At 53.0% G+C, this 22,634-nt stretch overlaps 6 protein-coding genes across 6 annotated transcripts; 3 read left to right on the top strand and 3 right to left on the bottom strand.

Annotated features, from left to right (window-relative positions):
- Positions 1-203: 203 nt before the first annotated feature.
- Positions 204-1,169, top strand: J4E85_002989 (uncharacterized protein; the record flags this gene model as incomplete). Its single annotated transcript, XM_051467262.1, has 2 exons — positions 204-650; positions 705-1,169. 2 exons carry the CDS (start codon positions 204-206, stop codon positions 1,167-1,169), a joined length of 912 nt encoding a protein of 303 aa, XP_051328421.1.
- Positions 1,170-4,715: 3,546 nt separating this feature from the next.
- Positions 4,716-7,498, bottom strand: J4E85_002988 (uncharacterized protein; the record flags this gene model as incomplete). The annotated part of the gene is made up of 3 exons (XM_051467261.1): positions 4,716-6,875; positions 6,929-7,417; positions 7,475-7,498. 3 exons carry the CDS (start codon positions 7,496-7,498, stop codon positions 4,716-4,718), a joined length of 2,673 nt encoding a protein of 890 aa, XP_051328420.1.
- Positions 7,499-8,152: 654 nt separating this feature from the next.
- BBP1 (Branchpoint-bridging protein) lies at positions 8,153-10,207 on the bottom strand (the record flags this gene model as incomplete). The annotated part of the gene is made up of 5 exons (XM_051467260.1): positions 8,153-9,061; positions 9,111-9,334; positions 9,528-9,745; positions 9,792-9,999; positions 10,054-10,207. The coding sequence occupies 5 exons, from the start codon at positions 10,205-10,207 to the stop codon at positions 8,153-8,155; spliced, it is 1,713 nt and encodes a 570-aa protein (XP_051328419.1).
- A 982-nt stretch (positions 10,208-11,189) lies between these two features.
- Positions 11,190-13,127, top strand: J4E85_002986 (uncharacterized protein; the record flags this gene model as incomplete). The annotated part of the gene is made up of 5 exons (XM_051467259.1): positions 11,190-11,272; positions 11,710-11,767; positions 11,818-12,043; positions 12,548-12,694; positions 12,880-13,127. The coding sequence occupies 5 exons, from the start codon at positions 11,190-11,192 to the stop codon at positions 13,125-13,127; spliced, it is 762 nt and encodes a 253-aa protein (XP_051328418.1).
- A 4,739-nt stretch (positions 13,128-17,866) lies between these two features.
- J4E85_002985 (uncharacterized protein) lies at positions 17,867-20,652 on the top strand (the record flags this gene model as incomplete). Its single annotated transcript, XM_051467258.1, has 5 exons — positions 17,867-17,932; positions 18,163-18,568; positions 18,640-19,756; positions 19,845-20,460; positions 20,512-20,652. 5 exons carry the CDS (start codon positions 17,867-17,869, stop codon positions 20,650-20,652), a joined length of 2,346 nt encoding a protein of 781 aa, XP_051328417.1.
- Positions 20,653-21,575: 923 nt separating this feature from the next.
- Positions 21,576-22,559, bottom strand: J4E85_002984 (uncharacterized protein; the record flags this gene model as incomplete). Its single annotated transcript, XM_051467257.1, has 1 exon — positions 21,576-22,559. One exon carries the CDS (start codon positions 22,557-22,559, stop codon positions 21,576-21,578), a length of 984 nt encoding a protein of 327 aa, XP_051328416.1.
- Between the last annotated feature and the right edge of the window lie 75 nt (positions 22,560-22,634).

Raw genomic sequence — 22,634 nt, 5'->3', positions numbered from 1 at the left:
ACGTGTGCTTTCTACTAGCGACTGTGGTCCGCGCCGCGATCGTGCGTCGGCATCGGCATCCCGCTTCGGAAGGTACTTATCGCGTGCCGCATATTGTGGGTACGGCACAAGACGCGCACAGATTCCCCGCAGTCGCGTCATGTTATAGATACCAATACTACTGTACAACGAGTACCATACTCCCTACATCGGTTCTCAGGACAATGGCTGACCAACCAGACTACGATGCAATAACTTGGCCCGTCCAACTCACGAGCAAAGTGCATCGTAAAAACAACCCTCTCCTGGATCCTAGCAACCCTACCCTTTCAGCTGCAGGCAAGACCGTCCTAATCACTGGGGCCACAGGTGGCATTGGTCAAGCAATTGCTGAAGCATGGGTAACTGCCGGTGCGAAGGCTATCGTCATAACCGGAAGGAACGAAAAGAAACTACGAGAGGTTGTTGAGAAGTTGGATGCCTTAGGCCAAGATGAGACGATCGTGCATTCGTCTGGGTCCATCGATATCACGAAGGAAGAAGATGTTGCGACGTTGTGGAAGAGAGCAGCAGAAGCCGTCGGCCGAATTGATGTCCTCGTCAATAACGCCGGATCCTTGACGCAAGCCATGATTGGCAAGTGTGAGCCAGGAAAATGGTGGCAGGATTTTGTGAGACCCCTCTCTTTCCTAGAAGCCCCTCCATAGTTACTGACACCCGCCTAGGAAGTGAACGTCAAGGCCGTGCATCTGAACGTGCACCACTTCCTCGCACAAGCGCCGGACGGCAAGGGCACCGTGATTTCGGTCTCGACCGGAACATTGGGCGACATGTATCCCGACTTCTCCTCCTACATCCCCAGTAAACTCGCGCAAACCAAGTTCATGGAGTTCCTTCATCATGAACAGCCTGACATCCGCACATTCAGCCTCTTCCCTGGCCTCGTCGCAACAGACATGCCGCCGAAGCAGTATCTGGACTTTGCCCTTGACGATCCCATGCTAACAGGAGGCTTGACACTTTTCTTGTCTACGGACAGAGCAGAGTGGTTGCGAGGCAGCATGGTGAGTGTGAACTGGGATTACGAGGAGATGGAGATGCACAAGGAAGAGATTCTGGAAAAGAGATTGACGAAGTTGGCTTTCTGTGATGCGAAGTTTGGGAAAGGAGGCCATCCTTGGGCGACTTGAATGGCGTGCAATAGCTTTGACATCCAGGGATTTTACTTCGCGTTACCAGATGACATACGTATTAAGAACTACGACTGTGCGGCTGCTTGCATTTCCCTTACAGGCCCACTCGGTATTCGTCTCTGATACAACAGATAACCCTTGTCAACCAGAATCTAATTGTACATCACTACATTACCACATAGTTAGTTCGACGACGCGGCTCCAACCATCGACATGTGTACCTTCCGAACATGGTCGTTCAATTTATCCTTTCTCGGGAATGGTCGGACACCACGGTCGCAACCCGGCACTGCGCACCAGAACATGTTGCCCGCATCTGGTGGTGCATGGGCCCCGTTATAGTGCCGCACAAGCTCTTGCCGACGACCGAAGGTACGTCCATAGCACTGAGGCTCGCTACAAACAAACATGAGCCTCCCAGTAGCGGGCACGTATCTGACGACCTCGTTCGTGTCGATACTTGGTGAGTTCGAACGATAGGTCATGAGAGGCCGCCCGTGTGGGAGAGGAGTGGATAGCGATGAGAATGCAGCCCTCGGAAGAGCTGGATCAGGAATGGGTGGTGTGTCATTGAAAGGTTGACCTCCGAAGTCAAACACTTCTGGTACTTCCAATCCCTGGAGCGCGTTGTTGCCGTCGTCGAAGGGTCGGAACGGTGGATCAATGTTGCTGATGTGAGGTCAGTCAGGATAATGGAGGCCGTAAGTCCTCAGCACGTACATGTAAGTGTCCTGGATGCGCTGAGAATGTGCATCCATCGGCTGGTAGACATCATCGCTATTCTGATGACCGTGGAATGAGCTTGTAGTTGTGGTATAAGCGTATGCTGATCCAGATTCAGCTAAACCAGCCCCATCATCATGGCCGATACCAATGGAGGGCGTGTCTGTGGCACTCCCTGGTCTGACAAAAGTCGACTGGGCTTGATTGAAGTTAGCATGGTTTGCTACAGGAGGAGCGATGGAAGGCGCTAAATGATTAGTGCATTTGTCTTATGAAAAGCCAACAATATGCTCACAAGATAACGTGGTGTAAGGTGCGTCGGGCGAGAAGTTGGGGCAGTGTAGGCATAGGGGACCACATGTGCCAGCAACATGATGCAACCAGCTGAGGTAATTGTAACTGCTGCCGTGGCTCATCATAGAAAGATGGATGGATATATGTATTCAAGATCACTGTATGGAAACAAAGCGGGCGCAAATGGAAGGGAAATTTCATATCGCAACAGGATTGCTCTCTTTATGCACCAGCTTTCTCAGCTGCAGAACACAGCTGATTTGAGCAAAAGCCAATACATGCTCATTCTACATAGCCCATTGTGCCCTCCGTGGCGTGGTGTCGTGGCGGACTGGCGAACAGTTTCTGGGGTGCATTGCGGGACCCGAGATCTCAGGTACCTACCTGGGTATCGGGTACTTAATCACACATCGCACACACGACCATCCAGTTGCGTTCAATGAACTTCGCACTCTCATTTAGTCTGCATTCATGGTAGAAATGTGATCGCTGTCTCCTGTAATTTTCTTTGGCGTCTTATTGACAACAGATTGTCTTCGCAACAGAGCCGAGTCGGAATAGACTTAGGTACCTAGGTACTTCGTCAAGCATACCTAAGTAGGCAACGACCGCCCACCAAACCGAGCAGGAGGTTTCTTACAATTAGGCGACGTGTTGATACCAAAGTCGACGACGCCCTTTGACGCAGGTATAACGGTGGCGTGCATAAAACCTGGTTCTTGGCACGTATACGAGAAGCTGACTGGTTGCGCCTGGCCTGCTGCCATGTCAGATGTTGTTCGGCTGCTGTATTACGCAGTAGCGTATCTAGCCAGGTTCAAAAGACCGCTCTATCACCCGCCTCATTTCTTGGAGATTGGCGCCCGCACCCACCAAGGTATACAGGAGCTGCGGCTCAGAGGCCTTGGCACCAGGCAGTTTCTTTTGCATGTTCATACGCTTTTGATGACATACTGAGGCTAAACGGTCTGCGTCTACGTGCCATTTTCGAAGGAACTACATAGAAAAGTTCCCGCCCCAAGCCTTACGATAAAGAGCTGATATGCGAAAGAAACATGGAAGTCATGGGCGTTCTCGTTCGGAAACGGCGACTCGATGACTGTGTACCAGAAATCGCTGCGTCGTTGCAATACAAAAAGCTCAACCCCACAATGCAATACCAAAGAAACCTCAATCTCTATCCTTGACCCTACCCGTTTGTAACCATTCAAGGTGCTCCAATAACGTATGATTAATCCTGTACAGCCGCTGTCCCCGATCATTCGTCGCCCACTTCTTCGTGAACATGTCCTTGTACGGCCAGATGTCTTGTCGAATTGTCCGCCCAGTCTTTTGCAGGTGTCTGACATGTGATGAATACTAATTTTCTTCTTGCATGCGGAGTTGAGGCAAACTTACACATAGTTCGCGTGTGCTAGGTAAAGGTATTCGACAAACGAGGTCATAATGGAGTGCGCGACCACTACATCCATCCAACTATATCCCTTTCGCCAGAAAGCCAGATATACTATGAACAAGGTAAATGTACCAACATAGCTTCGAAAATAAATATATGCATATTCATATTCTGGAAGCAATGCCTACGCAAGCCTCCGGTTAACATGCGAGTATGTCTAGAAAGAGGGTGGAGTATCTTACCTCAACATCGCTGCCATAGTTAGCGGGCAGAAGATAGATCAATTTCCTCGCAACAAAGGTGTAATAGACGAGTTGAAAGCGCCAGCCGTCAATGTTGCACCCCAACCATGTCATGCGTAGAAGAGACCTGCCCCAGAATGGACACAAGCAGACAAGGAGGCCGTAAACGACGTCCCAAGCCATGGCAGTACCCGTTCTTCCTCTGCTGAAGTGCGCAATGGAAACGCACGTAGTGCCTACAACGTAGAGACGAACAACAACCGCCCAAAGTGGCAGTGGACTGAGCAGCTGGGCATATGCGAGTATGGCGAAGATCAGCGCAATGCGTATCGCATCGCGAAGATTGAGTGGTGAAGGTTTCGAAGTCATGTCACTGTCCGACAGTACGATTATGTCGTAGGGTTGATATTTCAAGAAGCTGAAGTGTTTTGGTTTGATGAAGGGGTGGTGGGGCTTGTGTAACAGTTGATAACAAACAACACATATAACAGGCGCCTCTTGCGGGGTAGTGAACGCTAGAAACAAAGTGTCCGGCTATCATTCTCAACGGACGCTCGACTTGACAAGCCACAGACTCGTTCCATACAGCCAACATGCAAAGGAAAACCAGTGTGAAAATCAGCAAAGGCAATCTGGCATCAGGTCGTTTGGAGCTTTCGCTGCTTCGCGAAAGGGTGTAGCATCCACGCGAGGCGAAGATCTGACCTAAACCAGGACGTTGCGTGAAACATGTCAGCCGACAGATGAGCTGCATCTAAAAGTACTAACGAGGGGTATCTTTCGTTACATTCATCGTGACTCTGCATTACCGTGTCTCGTCAACCCTCTACCATGATTCCATACTTCATAAGGATGACCAGCTTACTGATCATCCGACACCCCACCTCGTTATTGCATCTCCATCTCAACCTCTTTCTTCGCCGCCACCGCCTGGCTAGGCTTTTGTCGACTTCTGCTCCTGTTCTCTGCTTTCTTTTCCACAATGTCCGCTCCCAGCCCCAAATCGACAGCCTGGTGCGACACGGGCTCAGTGGGCTGTTCGGTTTTCACTCCGGAGCTCGTATTCTCGTTGTCTTGTATAGGCTCTTCCGGCTTCTTGTCGACCGTGTCCTGAGTGACATCTTGCGCTGGTCGATCCGTGTCCATATCGGCACTCAGGTCTGAGCTTGGCTTCACAATGTCACTTGCGACGTCTTCGCTTGGTCTACTGCTTGCTGCAGCTGGACTCGCTGCTCTATTCCCGTTGCCAGTGAACCCCAATTTCTCGAAGCTCGCCATAACTCCTTGCCTTAGGTCTTGTCCCAGAGCAGCTGCGGCATCGAGGGGTTTTGGTGTGTTCGATGCCATCGGAGAACGGTCACCGACGGCGTGTGTGGGTGGAGGATGAACGGTCGTACCTGCTCCAGTCGCTCCCTCCGCGGTCTCTGTACCCGTCACGATAGGTTCTTGAACTATCGGCGTACTTGTGCCACTCCTGCCAGTACTGGCATTGCTGGTCTGTGGTGTAAGGGTCGGCGGCAATTGAGAACCAAAGCTATTCATTTCCTCATCCGTACGACCGAAACACTCAGCCCACCATCTCGCCTCTCCTTTCCGAGGGAAGATCATGCGCTCCTTGCCGCGAACAGCATCGTCGATCTCAGGTTCGTAGTTTGGATTCATGAACTCTTGCTTCCGGCACAGGAAGTAGTCCCACACACTCCTTGTTCGCTCCTTAGCCCTGGTATCTATGCGTTCCTTCTCATTGTCAAAGAGGAACGTTCCGTACTGACAAGAATAAAGATGGTAAAGTAAGCGCCTCAAGAAGCGCTCGCTGAATTCGAATCGGGTTGGGTGTTGGTAGTGCAGTTGATAAACGCAGTCGAGGAATTGATGGAAGACTGGTGACAGCTCGTTCACCTTGGTGATGCGATGCTCTTCCGCAGCTCCGATCTGGGCCGGCTTTGCTGAAGTAGGTTCTGCAACATCTGTGCCGTTTTCCGGTACGTTCGTCTCTGGCAGCTGGTTGAGAGACTCGTTCGACTCGTTGTGTCGGTTGAAGAGACCCCGCGCACCACGGAGAGCATTCTCAAAGGGGTTGCTGCCTCCAGTGCCGTCGCTCTTGCGCTCAATCTTCTCGTTCTCTATAGTGAACCATTTTTCGTGACTCAAGAAACCCGATCGGTGTCGGAACATGTGTCCAAACGATAGCCAGTCTTTCTCGACAAGGACAATGAATCCTTCTAATGTCCGGTAGTATGGATCTAGTAGAATCTGACTGAGTGCACTGAGCTGGCTCGTACGATCCCAGCCATCAGAACAGTGTATGAGGACGTGGGAGTGCATAATCCCGACCGTTCGGGCTATCAGCGCAGTCCCGTCGAGTATGTTGGCAATATGCTTGATCCAGTTGCTCTTTGCCAGAAGCTGTCGATTGGGAGGGAAAGGCACTAGATCGGACTCTTTTAGCGCTTCGATGACTGTATCAAGCGACTTCCGCATGACGTGGATGTTGTCGATTCCGAGGTAGGCTTTTTCCGCACCAGGGTAATAGTCCATCTTCTCCGAGCCAAGTCCAACAGCTTGCATCGCATACGCATTGACTGTAGGTCTGGCATCGACAATGAGGTTACGCTGCTGGGCTCCGTATACTTTTGGTGCGTCTGGATCTGTCTCCGAAGACGCCGTCAGATCGTCTGCGGTGGTCCTGCCGGTGTTCGTATTCTCGTCCACTGTCCCAACAAAAGAGCTATTAGCACTGGAATCATTCAGGTTCACAACGCTGGTGTCGGGAGTGAGTTCTGTAGAGTTTGAAGAAGAGGTATTCGCAGGTTTCCACCCACGGTTAGTAGCCCAGATGGCTGCGACAAGCCGCTCGTCTTGAGGGTTCCGATTCCCGCGCAGGCCCGGTGTGGGCTGCGAGCTTCTAGTTATAGAGCAGTTGTTGATGGGATGTCGGTAGACGAGGGCTGGTATGCGTTGTCGCGATCGGTACTCGCCGGCGTATCTGAGAACGCTGTCTGAGACGTTGGTGGGAACGACGAGGAGGGCGGGATATGTCGGCGCGTACTGTTCCACTCGTCAAGACCTGTGTTTGACTTCACATGTCACATCTGATGTACCTTATATTCCACGTTGACTTCAGAGATCCGCCAGCCCTTCTCCGTGTCCTTAGGGCTGATACCCAGCCGCTTCCATTCGCGGCGGGCGTCGTAGATATCCCAACCATTCTGTTGGTCTTCCGGCGGTTTTGGCTGGTAGCTAAATGCGAGTAGCTTGTCCAGTCTACCAATCTTGCACGAGAGTGCCCGTATGCTATCGTACACGTCACGCGCCTTCTTCTCGTTAGGGAAGAAAAAGGCAAAGAAGGTAAAGTCGCGACATCGAATGCGGATCGAGGGCTCCTGGCGCAGGATGGGCGGGCACGGTTTGAGGGAACAATAGTTGATCATAGGATACGTTATCCATACTTCTTTCTGCCGCGGTGGTTTCGCGTCTGCAGGAGCGTCTGCGGGCGGGCTGGGGAGGTAGCTGAAGACGAGATGGTGGGGCATAAGATGCAGCGTGCCGTCGAAGCGCGTGCCTCTACGAAGGAGGTAGACGCCTTCCACCTAGGAGTAGTATCAGCATGGCTTCGGGGAACCTGTAGAGCTCGCAGCGACTCGTACCTTGCTCACGCGTATCCGCTCCATAGCGACTGTAGGGTGGGTGAGAGTGAGTGCGGGCGGCCCAGAGCGGGGTCGCAAGTCGCTAAGAAAATGAAGAAGCACGCAAGGCAAGCATCTAGAGGGAAGGATACAGGCAAATGAGAGGGTCGAGTAGTCAAGCGCGCATCGTCAACATGAGCTTGTCTGCATGTGCCCGCCCTGTCACGCTCATGCCTGGTCCCGCCGCTTGTCCTAGCACCGCCTTGGCGAGCAACGTCATCTACGTCGCCATACCTAGGTAGTCACTTCTCGTTCACTTGGAAATCATAACTGCAGAAACCGTTGGCTGCTTTTCACACACGAAGTATAGGTATCATCAAAGTATCGAAGAGAAATTGCATTCAAAATGCCAAGTACGGCCTCGCTTTTTCATGTACAGAGTATATCTAGCACCTAGGTATCCAAGCACAAAGTGCGAGAAGCTACATACTTACTAGACCTCGCCCGTGAGCTTACCTGTGCCATATACCAGCGGCTCTCTGCTCGAATTAGATGTACATGACTCCCAAAGACCATCATCTGCGCTTTCAAGACAAAAATATTGCTACAGCTGTTAATAGCTAGATACCAGTGGGCATAGACACGAAAACTGGCTATGCACAATCCGGAATCTGCGCGATCGCTGCATCATCTGTCCATCTAAGCCGGAGGTGGTGGCGGTGGTGGGGGAGCGTCGCTAGGTGGGGGAGGAGGAGGCGCCTCGCCCGGTGGAGGAGGGGGAGGCACAGATCCAGACGGCGGTGGGGGAGGTGGAGGAGGGCTGCCAGCACCACCATAGCTCTGGAAGAGAGGACCCAGTCCAGGAGGAGGACCGGAGGGAGGAGGAGGAGCGCCATAGCCAGGGGCACCGTAGGCACCAGGAGCGCCCATGCCAGCGTTCTGGTCGTAACCATAACCACCGTATCCGTAACCAGCACCTGCCGCAGGCGCAGTGGGAGTAGCAGAAGCCCAAGGAGCCGCACCGTTGCCAGCACCGTAGCCTTGGTCGTAAGACTGACCGCCACGGCCGCCGCCACCAGCCCAGGGGGGAGGAGCAGCAGAGTTGCTGTCACCGCGACCACGGTCATCGCCATCGTTGCGCGCCCAGGGTGCAGAGCCACCAGTAGGACCACGCTCCCAGGGCTTGACGGCACGCTCGCCTCCACCGTAACTGTCTCCACCAGCAGCACCGTTGCCGTTGTACTCGATCGCCGCACGAGGCTGTCCAGGAGCACCGCCCATCTCGGCCATGAAAGCATCAAGCTCGTTCTCCGGAGCAGCGATACGAGCTGGCTGACCGCGGTCGGGGAAACGGTTGTCGTTGCGCCAGGGTTGTCCAACCTTGCGGTCGGGACAATCGCGAGCCATGTGACCAGCTTGACCACAGACGCGGCAGATGATGCTGGCCGTGAAGTTCTGTTTCTGCGGGCAGTCGTACTTGCGATGACCGATCTCACCGCAGTTCTGGCAGGCTTGGTTCTCGTCGTCGCGAAGGGTACCGTTGAGGGCAGCAAGCTCACGAAGTTGGTTGCGCTTGAGTTCGTTCTGACCTTCAGGGATGGAAGCAGCCTACAAGTGTTAGTACATGTACATAATTGGGAAGAGAGTGGTGACTTACAGTCTCGATAACGTTGTGGATAAGCTTCTTCGCCTTGTTGACCTTCTCCTCGGTGTCGGCCATGATCAAGCAGTGGAGATCCTCCTCCTGGTTGCTGGTATGAGCTGCATCAGAACGTCCTTTACCCTCCTTGACGGAGCCTTTGCCACGGATCGCAATCTTTGCCTGAGATTCGGTCTCCATCTTCTTGAGGGTGTTTCCACGGGGGCCAATGAGTAGACCAACTGTTAGTGCAAAAAGCTGTGGTTAGTGTATGATCAAAAATTTGTGAGCAAAAGGGTTAGGGTTAGTGACATAGCTGTACTGCAGGTGCCACTAGATGCACGTGAACATCCAGCAGTCTGAGCAGGCTGGTCAAGACAAAGGCTGGGGTAAAGCAAAACAGGGAGAGGGGAGTTAGAGGGGTTAGTTCCGTACTGAAGTTAATCTCCGGGTAGTCATTGACCGGAACGTAGACTTTCTCCTGTGTCTTAGTAGGCCGCCTGTAATCGGCAGGTGGGTGGTAGTTAGGAAGCGTCTTCATCGCCTTCTCAACGAGCTTGTGGCGCTCGTCTTCGAGGCGCTTGCGGTAGCGGAACTCGCGAGTGTTGACACGCCGACCGAAGTTGTCGTACTGGGGAGGCGGCGATGGGGACCTGTTCATGTTAGCATCTCCAACGTTTGAGGAGGGAAGCCACGTACCTGTCACCATCGGCTGGGACCACGTCGTTGATCTTGAGCTTCTGGGTAATCTCCTCAATGCGCAGATGCAGAGTATACGCGTCAAGTTGCTCAGTCGTCATGGCGGCATAGATGGCAGTCGGTAAGCCCATCAAGCCAGCAGCCTTGTTCTCGCTCGCGTCACCCCATCGGTTGCGCTTCTTGCGCTGTCGCGGACCGTCGGCAGAGTCTGCAGCTTGGTTGTTAGCAGATGAATGGAAGTGCGTGGGAAGACTCGACTTACTGCGCTCAGGACTGCGGCCACGCTTCAACTCAGACAAGCCTTCGGCGGGCGCTGATGGGTTGTAGCCGCCATCATCGTCGCCTCCACCGAAACGACGGCGAGTACCTAGAGGGATGTTGTTAGAGCCCGTGATGCCCTGGTTGCGCCACGACATATTTGCTGTTGACAAGAGGTTGTGGTTGCGATGGAGGTGTAGTTGGTGAGAAAGTGGAGGCTGTCGCGACGAGGCAAAGGTTCAGGCTAGTAGGGAGCGCGCTTGGCCGCTTTAGGCTGCGGTTTGCTGCCCTGCAGATCACGTGCACGCCGCTGCGCGAATCTCACGATTACATTCACATATTCGCGTAGTTCGTAGCCTGATATCACTATGTAAGCTTGTCACGACGCGCCTGTCTCTAGTCATCATATTATCATGTCCGAGACCCCGCGTTGAGTGCGATCTTGGCCCATTCCAGAGCCTGCGGTTATCTCAACATCAACCTTATGCGCGTGCAGTACAACCAGACTGTACAGCGCTTCGTCAGCGATACTAGGGAAGCTACCGCCGTAAGAGTTTATCGACAAGTTTCCATTTTGCTGTGTCGAAGACTCACTTGCCGAAACCTTTGGGGCTGCTTCCGTTCTCCGCTTTGCTTAACAACCTTGGAATCGTTCCTTTTGTACCTAATGTTTCCAGCTGCTACCACATTTGAATCTATGGTTTATTCGACGAAATGCTGGCCTCTACATAGTCCTCACCAACTTCCGTAGCTGTACAAGGGACACGTTTGATGGCCGAGTTACGAGTGCTGGGGCTGTCGTTGCTCTTGGATGATGCAGGCTTTGGCAGTCGCTTCTAAGCAATGAGCTTGCTGAACTAGCTGTTCCTTGACACCAAGGCTCTTGACAACAGTAGCTAAAGCATAAGATTCGGATTCTTGAATCGCTTACGAATCGCCGCAGTTTTCGCCGTCGGCACTATTAACAAAGCATGAAGGCTGGTTCCGCCCGAAGCTGCCCCTCATTACACCCCACTTTCATCATCGCAGCTGTCTGATCACAAAGCTCCACTACGTCAGTTCTCAAGCTATATAGCTACAAACTACAGCGATTCTTTGCTTGTTTCTGTGTCGACTTACAGCTACCGATCCATCGCAAAAATGTCTCAGCAATCGGACATCAACCTGTACACCACCCAGACGCCTAATGGCATCAAGGTCTCCATCACTCTGGAGGAATTAGGGTACGTATCTTTCTGACCATGTAAGACGTATCCTGCAATCTCGGGGATGTTCCTTGGGGAAACCTAGCAGTACATGTTTCTATTTCCATCTCTTCCGCTGTCAAGGCTCTTGTCATTGCACGAGTGCGAAAGAAATGGACAGCAACCTCGGTATTTCCGAGAAGCTTGAAGTAAACGAAAAACAAGCCAAGAGATGAATTTGACCTACATGAAGTACCTTGGGGTATGGTCAGCAGCATCTGCACATCGGAAAGTGCCTGTTGCGATGGTTCACTTTTGTGCCAGACCTCCGAATGCCTCTGGATACTGCCCTTGGCTAGCCATGGCGGAATAACGTACATTTCCAAAGCGCTACATCCTTTTACTCATAATTCACAGTGGTTATGGAAAAACGATATCATGCATTCAAGGTTAGCTCAGCTTACTGATATCCGCAGTCTCCCTTACAAAGTCCACAAGATCGACATCTCCAAGAACACACAAAAGGAAGAATGGGTCAGCCTTGTGTTCCCCTTTCGCATCAATACCATGCTAACGGCAGATAGTTCCTGAAGATGAACCCCAATGGACGAATCCCCACACTGACCGACACCTTCACCGACGGCGAGACTATCAACCTCTTCGAATCCGGAAGCATCATGGAGTACCTTGTCGATCGCTACGACTCAGATCACAAGATCAGCTTTCCCAAGGGAACACGAGACTGGTATGCCATGAAAAATTGGCTTTACTTTCAGAACGCCGGCGTTGGTCCGATGCAGGGTCAAGCTAGTAAGTATGACTTTCCCTATGCTTTTTCTTTCTGGTTTTTGCTTTTTCACGGCAGTCCCGAGATCATGTGGACTTGTCACCCGCTGCAGCAACGGTTCGTTACCGCTCTCAAGGTGGTGTCGTCATTCAATACCATACATGGAGCGGCAATGAGATGTTGTTATGTATAGTAAGATGGGCGCAGCATGGCTTGATCGCCGAGTCCATCGTCTTGGCTTTGGTACTCAGGTTCCATCGACCCAGATGACCGTATCGAATCAGTCTTCCCATAGTAAGCGAGGAAAGCCTCACGAGACAGCATTACCGCTCGAGCGGCTGTGCTGTAGATCTTGGTTCCGATGTGGGGGTCGGTTCCGATGTGGAGGTATTTCCAGAAGCCATCGGAGGCACAGTCACCCTGGTGGCGCAGATTACTGCCTCTTTGGCGTCAGACTGCTTCACAATACTGCAATGGAGCCGAGACGTACCATGTCAGCTGGGATATCAGGTTGACGTGGACCGCAGACCATTTCACACGATATGCCCCTGAGCACATTGAGTACGGTGTCAACCGATACCAGAACGAGACACGTCGTCTGTACTCAGTGCTTGACAAGCATCTTGCTTCAGATAACAGGCCGTATCTATGTGGCGAGAAATGTACAATTGCCGGTAAGCACTCCCCTCGAATGTACTGAGCGGTGAGCTCTACATCTACATCCGCAGATGATGGCACCATCTATGGAAGCATCTATGATCTATCTGAAACTCGATCCAAATCGACATATCCTACCCAACATTCACAAGCAGCTGGATACTCCAGCATACCCATGATGATATGTGCTGATACATGCTAGATATCTCGCACTATGGCTGGGTGGCGTCCGCAGGCTGGGCTGGGGTTGATATTGATGAATTCCCTTCCCTCAAGGCCTGGGAAGAGCGCATGACATCCCGACCTGGTGTTGAAAAGGGTCGTCATGTCCCGGACCCTCACACGATCAAAGAGCTCCTTGCAGACAAGAACAAGATGGAGGAGTACGCTGCCAAGAGCCGCAAATGGATTCAGGGCGGCATGAAGCAGGATGCCGAGAAGCAAAAGTAAGTTATTTTTGCATATTCCAAATGACGACAGACGACGTCTCGTCATAGGGAAGGTCCTTGGGCATGAGGGTGCTTCATGTGAGAGGGGAGCGGACAAGCAACCTTGAAACCCTTGATCTGTAGCCAATCGCATCCGAGGATTCTGGGTGCTTGACCAATCGGATCAAGTCAAATTAGAGTCTACCTAGTAGCGCACCAGAACCCGAATCCGAACTTTGTTACAATCGTCCTAGACGGCGCACACTTTCACGCCAACTAACACCCTCAAGTTCCAGACTATAAACAACATTGCGCCACCATCGCATCACTGCAGGTACCATCTACGAAACGCCAAACAAGTCAGGGTTGACCTGCACCATTTCCACTGCTCGTTCGTGAATATGACCCACTTGGAACTTTTACATCTTGGCATTTTCTCGCGTGAGCTCGGGTGAGTTTCAAGACCATTCATCATTTTACTTAGTCACAGAACGACACCATAACTCTAAGCCTAAAAGGTAAAGTCTATGCGGCCTGCCAAGAATGTCAACAAAGTAGGGAATATCCAGGTTTACAAGCTTGGTTGCGTAATACTCAGTCATCAGGGGTGTAACTTAACAAATGATGGATGGAAAGTGGCGGGCTCATCACGGTTGACGGGACATTACACTAGTACAATACTAGTGTCTGTTCGCGAGGTCAGGCCCGTTGATCCCGTATAACACCGCGAACGCTCCGATTGCTGTCAAGTTGCACATTTGTTTGTCTGAAACGTTCGAGAAGGGTGTCCCAAGACTTTGTTGGAGCCCGGGAAACTGCCCGTACGGTGTCGGAGCTGAGGAACGCTTGCTTGCTCGCGATCGCAGAGCTGGGTAGCCTAGTGTCAAGCCGGCTGTCCCCAGAGTACGCTACCACCAAGTGCCGATGCAGCTGCACTCAGATACTTGAAAAACAAAAGGACCTAATGGCAGCTTGTGTGCTAACGCTCACCGTCAGTCTGGGCCCAACAGACAGATCTAGTGTCTGTTAATTGCCAGAGGGACCAAGCGTTTGTGACAGTGTCTGCCACGCGCATGGGCTGGTGCCTACCGCTCAGGTGGCTGGCAAGATCCGGACGGCATCGCCTGTTGCCGTGACGGTGGCCATGCGGTGACACCCGCTCGAAACTTGGAAACTCAGCCATGGACTCAGCCATCAAGCGAGGGATCAGAAATTGCCTCAGAAAGAACGCGCGCCTAGGCATGGTTGAATCTTACTCGTCTCAAAGACATCAGAGCTTCCTGTGTGCCGGGAGCATCAGCTCACCCGGCCTATCCGTGAATGGAAGGACATAACCACGGGTACGGAACACGTCGCCTCCCGGTATCATTCCACAGGGGCTCGAAGAAGGATCAGTCGTGTTCCCAGAGCAAGTGCGAGGGCTGCTGACTGGTTTGATGAAGGGCGAACACGCAGTGTTTATCACTTCAGGGGAGCATGTACATCGCCCCGGGTTTGTGCAGAGCACCTGCATCTCACCCATAGTGGTGCCTGCACCTGTATCAGCAGGACGGACTATTTTGAGCCACCAACAGGCGTCGCCCCTTTCATCAGTTATTCCTCCATGCAGCATGCGTCAGACTTGCGTCCCGCAACACCATTAGTCCCTTCCCCAGTCTGATACTCTCCCCGCATTATTGCTCGATCAGCTGCAGGCTGCATGATCGCACGCTGCTCTGCGACGGCGGCAACGACGGTTAGGCTCGCTAGAATGAGCCGGTTAAGCCTCAAGGGTCTGAGGAAGCCTGATGCCCCAGCTGTGAGGTTTCGAGCCGTAGCTGTTATACTACGGCTATTTCGCCTCTGCCATAGCCGACGCGGTAGGCGGCGCCCCCGCAGAGCTGTCACGGATCGATCTCAACGGTGAACATCGCACCTCCTAGAGTATAGTCGAGCGAAGCGGGTCATAAGATTTACAGGGCAGACAAGCATCGTCTTTGCGAAGCGGGTGGACCGTCCGTTCAGCCGACGCTGTCAGTTCCCCAGGTTTGGTGTAGGCCACGTTCCCGGCTTCACTGGTTGGAAAATCTGGGGTACATGACAGAGGCAGGTCCTGCTGCATGCCATAGTACCTAACTAGCGAGTCTGAGTTCCAGCTCATATTGCTCAGGAGTATATAGTCTGGGGATGGTCATAGTGAACTCAACTGCGCTTGATCACGAGTGTCCTGGTGTTGAATCCTTGATCTAGCAGTAAGTACAGTATGCACTGAACACGCCTCCCGCCCATATTGAACAACCTCTGTGTGTGGCTGGAATAATGTCGTTCCATATTACAGGAAAGGAGCAAAAATCCAGCAAATACGTGCGGGGATCCGATCTGTGAGTGGTGAATAAGCCAGGGCGAGTGAAGCGTCGCAAGCTGGCAACAAGCCTTGAGGCCTCGAACTGTCGAACTGCATGAGCAGACGCAGTCGCCAAACTGCAATCCAAACCCATCTTTTGTGGGGAAACATGGCTTTCAATAGATTATGATCCGGACAATTGCGTTCATGAGTATAATGTGAGTGGGATCCTGCATCAGCTTGACTCTTACAGAGATAGGAAGGCCAAAGCTGTATGGTCACACGTCTCGGGGCTTGACACAAAGAGGATGAGCTTTGGCGCCTGTCTGCAGGCGAGAGGACCCAGAAGGCACAGATTGGTCATCTTGTCGAAGCCAGAGTGAAGGGGTCCTGCCCTTATGCATGTTCATTGTGCGGGCCCTCGCACTGGAACTTGCAGATGTATTGCGGGCCCCCCTCGTGGTCGCAACGCGCAGCCTCTCAGAATGAAGCAATCTTACTGTCTACCTGTAGGGCCGGAGAAGTCAACACTTCAGTGGTGGTGCAGCATCTAGTATTCTGCGAGGCTGCAAGCTAGTTCAACGGCCCGGCAGGCGCTGCCCTCGTCTTGGTGTGGATCAAACTCTCAGTATGTGACGACAAAATTGGACAGAATTATGAAGATCGTTGGCACGGAGCCAGGGAGCAGTGCCATCCCTTTCCATCGGCCAACGGTTTCAGCTGAGGAGAGTTTTGTTCAACGGATGGCGCCCACGTGGGTCTGAAGACCCAGCTGCAAGATTCTGACGAACTGGTCAAGACACCCGAGGAGGCTTCCAAGTTTGAGTCTTCGAGAACTTGCCGTGTAGCGCGTACCTGAGATAAGCGCAGGATGCCTGGATAGTCTCCGTTCGATGAAGTTATAAGCGGATCCAATGTTGGACTTTTGGTTCCAGATCTATTACGGCCAGATCGTTAGTCGTTGGACCGTTCACGTTGTTGGTGTGCTGGCAGAAGGATTATACGGCCAGTTCGCGGTGTTCCGCATATAGACGAAAAACGGTGACGTTGGGCCGACCACATATCGGAGGTGGGTTTGCAGGCACTACAACGTCGCTTAGAGGCCCTAGGACTGCTCGGCTTCTCCTGCATGGCGGGGACCGCGAAGCCACATAACAAAGTTTGGCCAAAATCCACCGACACACCTAGCTCACGCTTCAACCAACGTAGCTGTCGCGGTGTGCGCTCGAATACTCGTGTTAGCAGCCCGGCGACGCTCAGTACTAATGACTCCTTTGTGGATACTGAAATATAAGCTTGTCCGCGGGTCGAGACTCACGCACGCTCCTTCAAGGGAGTGGGACCGGGTGTGGATATCATTGGGCGTAGCGCAAAGGTCGTGCCATGCCTTCACGAGAAGATCGTTGTCGGTATCAGGTATCGGGTTTCAGATGCCATGGCAGCGTGCATATTTTTGACGTTCTGACGTCTGGTCCTTGACGGGCAAGGGCACGCCAATGATGTCCAAGTACCATGAAACGGGACGGAAGCCGTTTCAGCAGATGAGGGCATTCCAAACCAGCAGCGCTCCCAATGTGGCGCGCCAAATATCGGCGAAGGGGGGCTATAGCGGGCGCGTTAAGATGATACCTCCGACACGCATGTTGCGCAAGAGCTTCGGGGTCTTATTCATGGTCAGGCGCTACAAGCCACAACCTGGAGAAAGTGCCAGGAGGTATTGGTAGTCGGCGCAGGCAAGGATTGGCGGGAAGCTGACGTGCGGTGTGAACTTCGAAGAAGCGGGGCTCTCTGCGGTTCGCTCCTAGCGCCGACGCTGCGCAGCACATCTCCCACCGGCTAATTTGTATTTAGCCATGCTCGAATCATGCGGTAGGATTTTCTGACCCTTGCTACGGTCCCCTGCTACGGTGTTCCTGACCCTTGCCACGTCTTGCCCCAGAGCCTGGTTGCCGTAGCCAATGGGTCGTAGCTTTCATACATCCATGAATGCTCGAATTAAACATTGCGTCTTCTGATATTGCTCTCCAGTTGATCTCGCTTCTCGAAGCCCGCGTGGACGCATGGAATCTTCAAGCCACAGATCGTCACACTGACCCTTGGAATCGTCTTTGCAGCTTAGGACATTTCACAGTCGGGGTGTATCCTCGGCACCCAAAGCTTTGTCGGAGGCCCACATATGCTCCCCAAGTATCGCATGACCCGTGGTCGTCCCCAGATTTCCGGCAACCGACTCCTTCGTCCTCAAGTACTCCCGCGACGTCACCCGCGTGCACAAACTGCCGTTCCCTCGCAAATCGCTGCTCTCGAATTGAGTCGCCACATTGGAACAAAGTAGTACGTCGGCCGTGTTTGGTGGGGGCCGTCTGATGCTGATCTTATGTAGGGACAACGGCGGCCGGTTGAAGTCATAGTCGTCATCCCAACTCACAGACGCAACCATGGAGACCACAACAGCAGAGACACCCAAGCTTGAACGTCGTGGCTCGGCACCCGTGAAGCGAAGAGTGAGCCGAGCATGCGATCATTGCCATCGAATGAGAACAAGATGCAACGGCCAAGCTCCGTGTTCGCGCTGCATAGAGCTTGAGTACGTCTGCCAGTACAACCGCGAAAAGAAACGACGCGGAAAAGTAAGCACCTCCAACGATCAACAGCCTTGTCCCTCAACGTGAAGCACTCGGTATTGCGTGTACATCGCGCATTTGAAGTGCATCGAGTAGCTAACGAGTCGCAGGTCCCGAGGCACATCCAGAAGCAGCGAGAAGAGGCAGCTGCCAGTGGTAGTCCGCAAACCCCCAATGGAATTTCGAGCTATTACGAGAGGCCCGGCGTAATGGCAGAGATGGACGAAGATGTTTGGTCGCAGTCTGAAGCAACACCAGTTGTACAACATTTCCCAGCCGGCAAAGGTGGTCTGCCTGCAGGTGACTGGCAAGCTCTGAACCCTGGCACGACATTCGATCCACCTGTCAACCACATGATGATCGACCCATTGCTTCTTGGTTCTGGTGCTGCGTACCCGGCAATGCATGCCGAGATGCCTCGCGAGGAGCTGATGTACGCCATGAACGGTACGTACGATGGCCGAGCTCGGAGTGCTTCACAAAACTCCCAGTCTGTGTACATGTCTCGTTTGTCTCGTATGTTACTCGAAACCCTCCCAGCGTATCTGCGATACGTGGTATATTAGCAGCGCCGCTGACAGTCACAGGCATGCACCTTATTCCTGGTCCTAATGGTACACCGGTTTCGATCCCTCCTGAGTACGCCAACATGACGTATCCAATGCAGTACCAAGCAACAGGAAGGCAATCGTCTCCACACAGCTATGGTTCTGTAGACACCGGATCACCGCAGTCTGGAGTGAGCGCGAACTCCTCCCAGAACGGCGCCGCCATCGCCGCTTGCAGATACCCTGTTTTGGGGCCACTACTACCCCACCTTGGACCGATACTCAATGTCACCACCGCATGCGATCTCCTCGAATTTTACTTTCAAAGTTCATCGTCGGTATTCATGGAACCGGTCTCGCCGTACATTCTCGGATCCGTTTTCAGGAAGCGAAGTTTCCTCCGACAACACAAGCCCAGGAAATGCAGCCCCGCTCTGTTATCAAGCATGCTATGGGTCGCTGCCCAGACGAGTGAAGCGAGCTATCTGACATCTTCGCCGTCAGCCAGAGCTATCATCAGCCAAAAGCTGTGGAAGCTCACAGTAGATCTGCTCAAGCCTCTTGTCCACTCTCCATCTTCTCACGGTTTCGCTCCTGGACCTGGCTTGACATCTGCCGCACACGACGCTTTCGGGGTTGACCGAGCTATAGGACGATACGATGGAAGACCCGACGGAGCAATGCCACCCACCAGCACCCTGGATGATGTCGCTACGTACATCAACCTCGGAGTCGTGACGTCCGCGAGCGAATACAAAGCGGCTTCTTTGCGGTGGTGGAACGCGGCATGGTCGCTGGCTCGAGAACTAAAATTAGGGCGAGAACTGCCACAAGGACCCGTGAAAGAGCGAGAGACAGCTGCAACAGAGAAGGAGATTGAGGCGGGTATGCCAGAAGGCGCCAGCGCGCAGGCACCCGTGGGCACACCATCCGCAGCAATCGTGGAAGAGATGAAGGAAGAAAGGCGCCGACTGTGGTGGTTGCTGTACATGGTTGACCGGCACCTTGGCCTCTGCTACAACCGACCGTTGGCGATGCTCGACAACGAATGCGAGGACTTGTTCCAGCCGGTTCCTGACACCCTCTGGCAGGCGGGCGAGTTCTACACTGGCCACCCTGGGTCACGGAAACGGGGACTCAATTTTGAGTGCACATCGTACGTATGCACCGCGGCCGAAAGATGCTCTAGCCGGAGTTTCTTTGGCACACGACGATGAGTCTGAACACGAGGCTAACTTTTACAGGCATGACATTTTCGGTTTCTTCCTGCCCTTAATGACGATTCTCGGAGACATTGTAGATCTGAATGCACAGAAGAACCATCCAAGATTTGGTCAACGGACATCCTGGGAGCTCCACGAGGCAGAAATCACCCGCCAGTTAGAACGGTACGCGTACAGCATCGAGGACTTCAAGGCACAACATGGCTGCGGCTCGAATGAGGAAGCGCAGGCCAACAGCACCCCAGACCCAGTTCGGAGTGAGTGGATGCATCAGACGAGGAAAGTCGCGGCATATGCCACCCACATCATGCACGTGTTGCATATCCTGTTACACGGCAAATGGGATCCGGTGGCACTATTAGAGGACGACAACATGTGGATTTGCTCACAGTCCTTCCTTGCGGCGACTTCCAACGCGATATCCGCTGCACATGCGGTAGAAGTCATACTGGACGTTGATCCAGATCTGTCGTTTATGCCTTACTTGTTCGGCATGTATCTCCTGCAAGGAAGTCTGATCCTGCTCCTTCTAGCGGACAAGCTATCGACCGAGACCAATGACGGAGTTATTCGAGCGTGCGAAACCATTGTCCGGGCACACGAGGCGGCAGTTGTGACTCTCAACACCGAGTATCAGGTAAGCCGCATCACTCTGGTCTCTGGATGTGACAGCGCTAACGAGACACAGAGAAACTTCCGCAAAGTGATGATCTCGACATTAGCGCAAATAAAAGGCCACGGCCACGCCAGAGAGATGACGGCTGCGAAGCGGCGGGAAGTCCTATCCTTGTATCGCTGGACAAGTTTAGGAAACGGATTGGCCATATAAGTGAGCCGCAAATCATTCGAAGCAAGTTTGTGGGATTCGGCGTCTGGAGCGACTCGGACAAGCCTGCGGGCTGGATACCTGGCTGGAGCGTTGTACAACTATAATCTCTTTTTCGACGCGTGGTTATGAAGACACGTAAGCAGGCGCATGCGATCAGCTGCATGCAGCTGTGGATGGCGCTTTTTGAGCGATTAGCTGTGCTGCAATCAGGCCAGCGAACTGTAGATATTTTCCAAAGTGCCAATGTACACTCTACAGCTGTTAAGCTGGGGACGCACGTATGTGCCGTGTCACATTCACATGGCCAGAATCTTCGGCATTGGCCGAGGCTGAGCTCAACATGCGAGACAAAACGCCGGCTGTGATAGGTACCGCGACTACCGCTCGGGCAGAAAACCTTGGAATGGCAAAGGCGGCGAAACGTTGGTGTGCGATCTAGTTTTTGCGTCCGATATTTCGATCGCCATGGCAAGGATGTTGCATCGCTAGTCGCTAGTCGCTAGGGCAGCTAGGTTCCAGACGCGACCGGCTGTTGGAATGGCAGCAAGCAGCCGACCGGTGAGGCTGAGGGATGGTGACTGAAGGCAGGCAAAGGTGGCGCGAGGAAGTGTGTTGCTGTTCTACGATGGTGCATTGGGGCTGCAAGGCAGGTGCGATATTCTCGCGCTAGCACGTGACGACGCAGCTAGGAAGGCGCAAGCTTGGAACCTCCAGGCGCAGTCAGCTATGTTGGATTGCCCCACTCAAAAACGAGCTCCACGACGAGAACAACCAAAAAGGATATCTATTGTGGTACAGCTGTACATGATAACGGAAGCATCGTAAATGCAGACAGACGCTTTTGCCCCCCAATGTCAACAAGTATGGGCGGAGAAAAGGCAGTGCAACTAACCATGAACACAAGGAAACACAACTGAAAGCAACTATAACTTCTTCTCCACCTCCATAACTTCCTTGATGCCCTCTGCAACTGCATCGACTTTCTCTTGCGGAAGCCTCTTGAGTGGCCGGCGGGGGTATCCGCCGTAGCCGTAATACGACTGGAGTGCTGACTTGGTTCCAGGAATAGCTGCTTTTGTGAGAACCCAATCGCCTTTGCTGAGTACCTTCTGAAGTTCAATGGCTTCGTCATATTTGCCTTCCGCCCATAGGTTCCAGACCTTGACGCATGTCTTTGGCAGAACGTTCGCACCACCAGCGATGATTCCCGATCCGCCACTAGCAGCAGTCTGAGCTGTGAAGTCGGCCATGCCACCAAAGGCCATGTAGCCACTACCTTCGCTCTTCATTGTGCAGGCGTTGGTAGCAAGGGCGACACGGGTGAGTTTGCCAGTGTTACCGCATGTGAACTTGGTACCAACAATGTTTGGGTGCTTTCCAAGCTTGATGATGAGGTCGCTGTCCATATCGATGCCAGCAACAGCTCCCGGGTAGTTGTATAGAATGATTGGGAGTGGTGAGCTGTCTGCGACTTTGGTAAAGTACTCGTAAATGGCGTCTTCGTCGATGGCATAGCGGTAATAGCTGGGAGGGACAGTAAGAACGTACTCGCCACCCGCCGCCTCTGCTTCTTTGCAGAGCTCAATGGTAAGCTTGATGCCGTGTTCAGAAGCTCCGACAATGACCGGGACGTTTTGGTAGCCAGCCTCATCGAGGGCCTCACGGGTTGCTCGCGTGACAGCGGTCTTCTCAGCCCGTGACAGATGGACAGCCTCTCCGTTGGATCCCATGGTGACGAGACCAACAAGGCCAGCCTCGGCAAGTCGTACTGCGTGCTTCTTGATGGTAGGGATATCTAGCTCCTCGGTCTCGGGGTCAAAGAACGTCATGGTGGGCGAGTAAATGCCTGGCCGAAGAGGAGTACGCTCTTTGGAGTGGCCATTGGCCCCGTTTCCGTTTGATGTCATGTTTGCGGTATGTACAATCAAGAAGAGTTGAGACTGGAAAGGAACAACGCAAGTAATATACGAGTACGGAAGTTT

This window comes from Alternaria conjuncta (genome assembly GCF_024043145.1).
Source record: "Alternaria conjuncta strain BMP 0040 chromosome Unknown scaffold_4, whole genome shotgun sequence".
NCBI classification, from domain to species: Eukaryota; Fungi; Ascomycota; class Dothideomycetes; order Pleosporales; family Pleosporaceae; genus Alternaria; species Alternaria conjuncta.
Note: the sequence above shows the minus strand (reverse complement) of the source record. Positions and strands in the feature narration are given on the sequence as shown.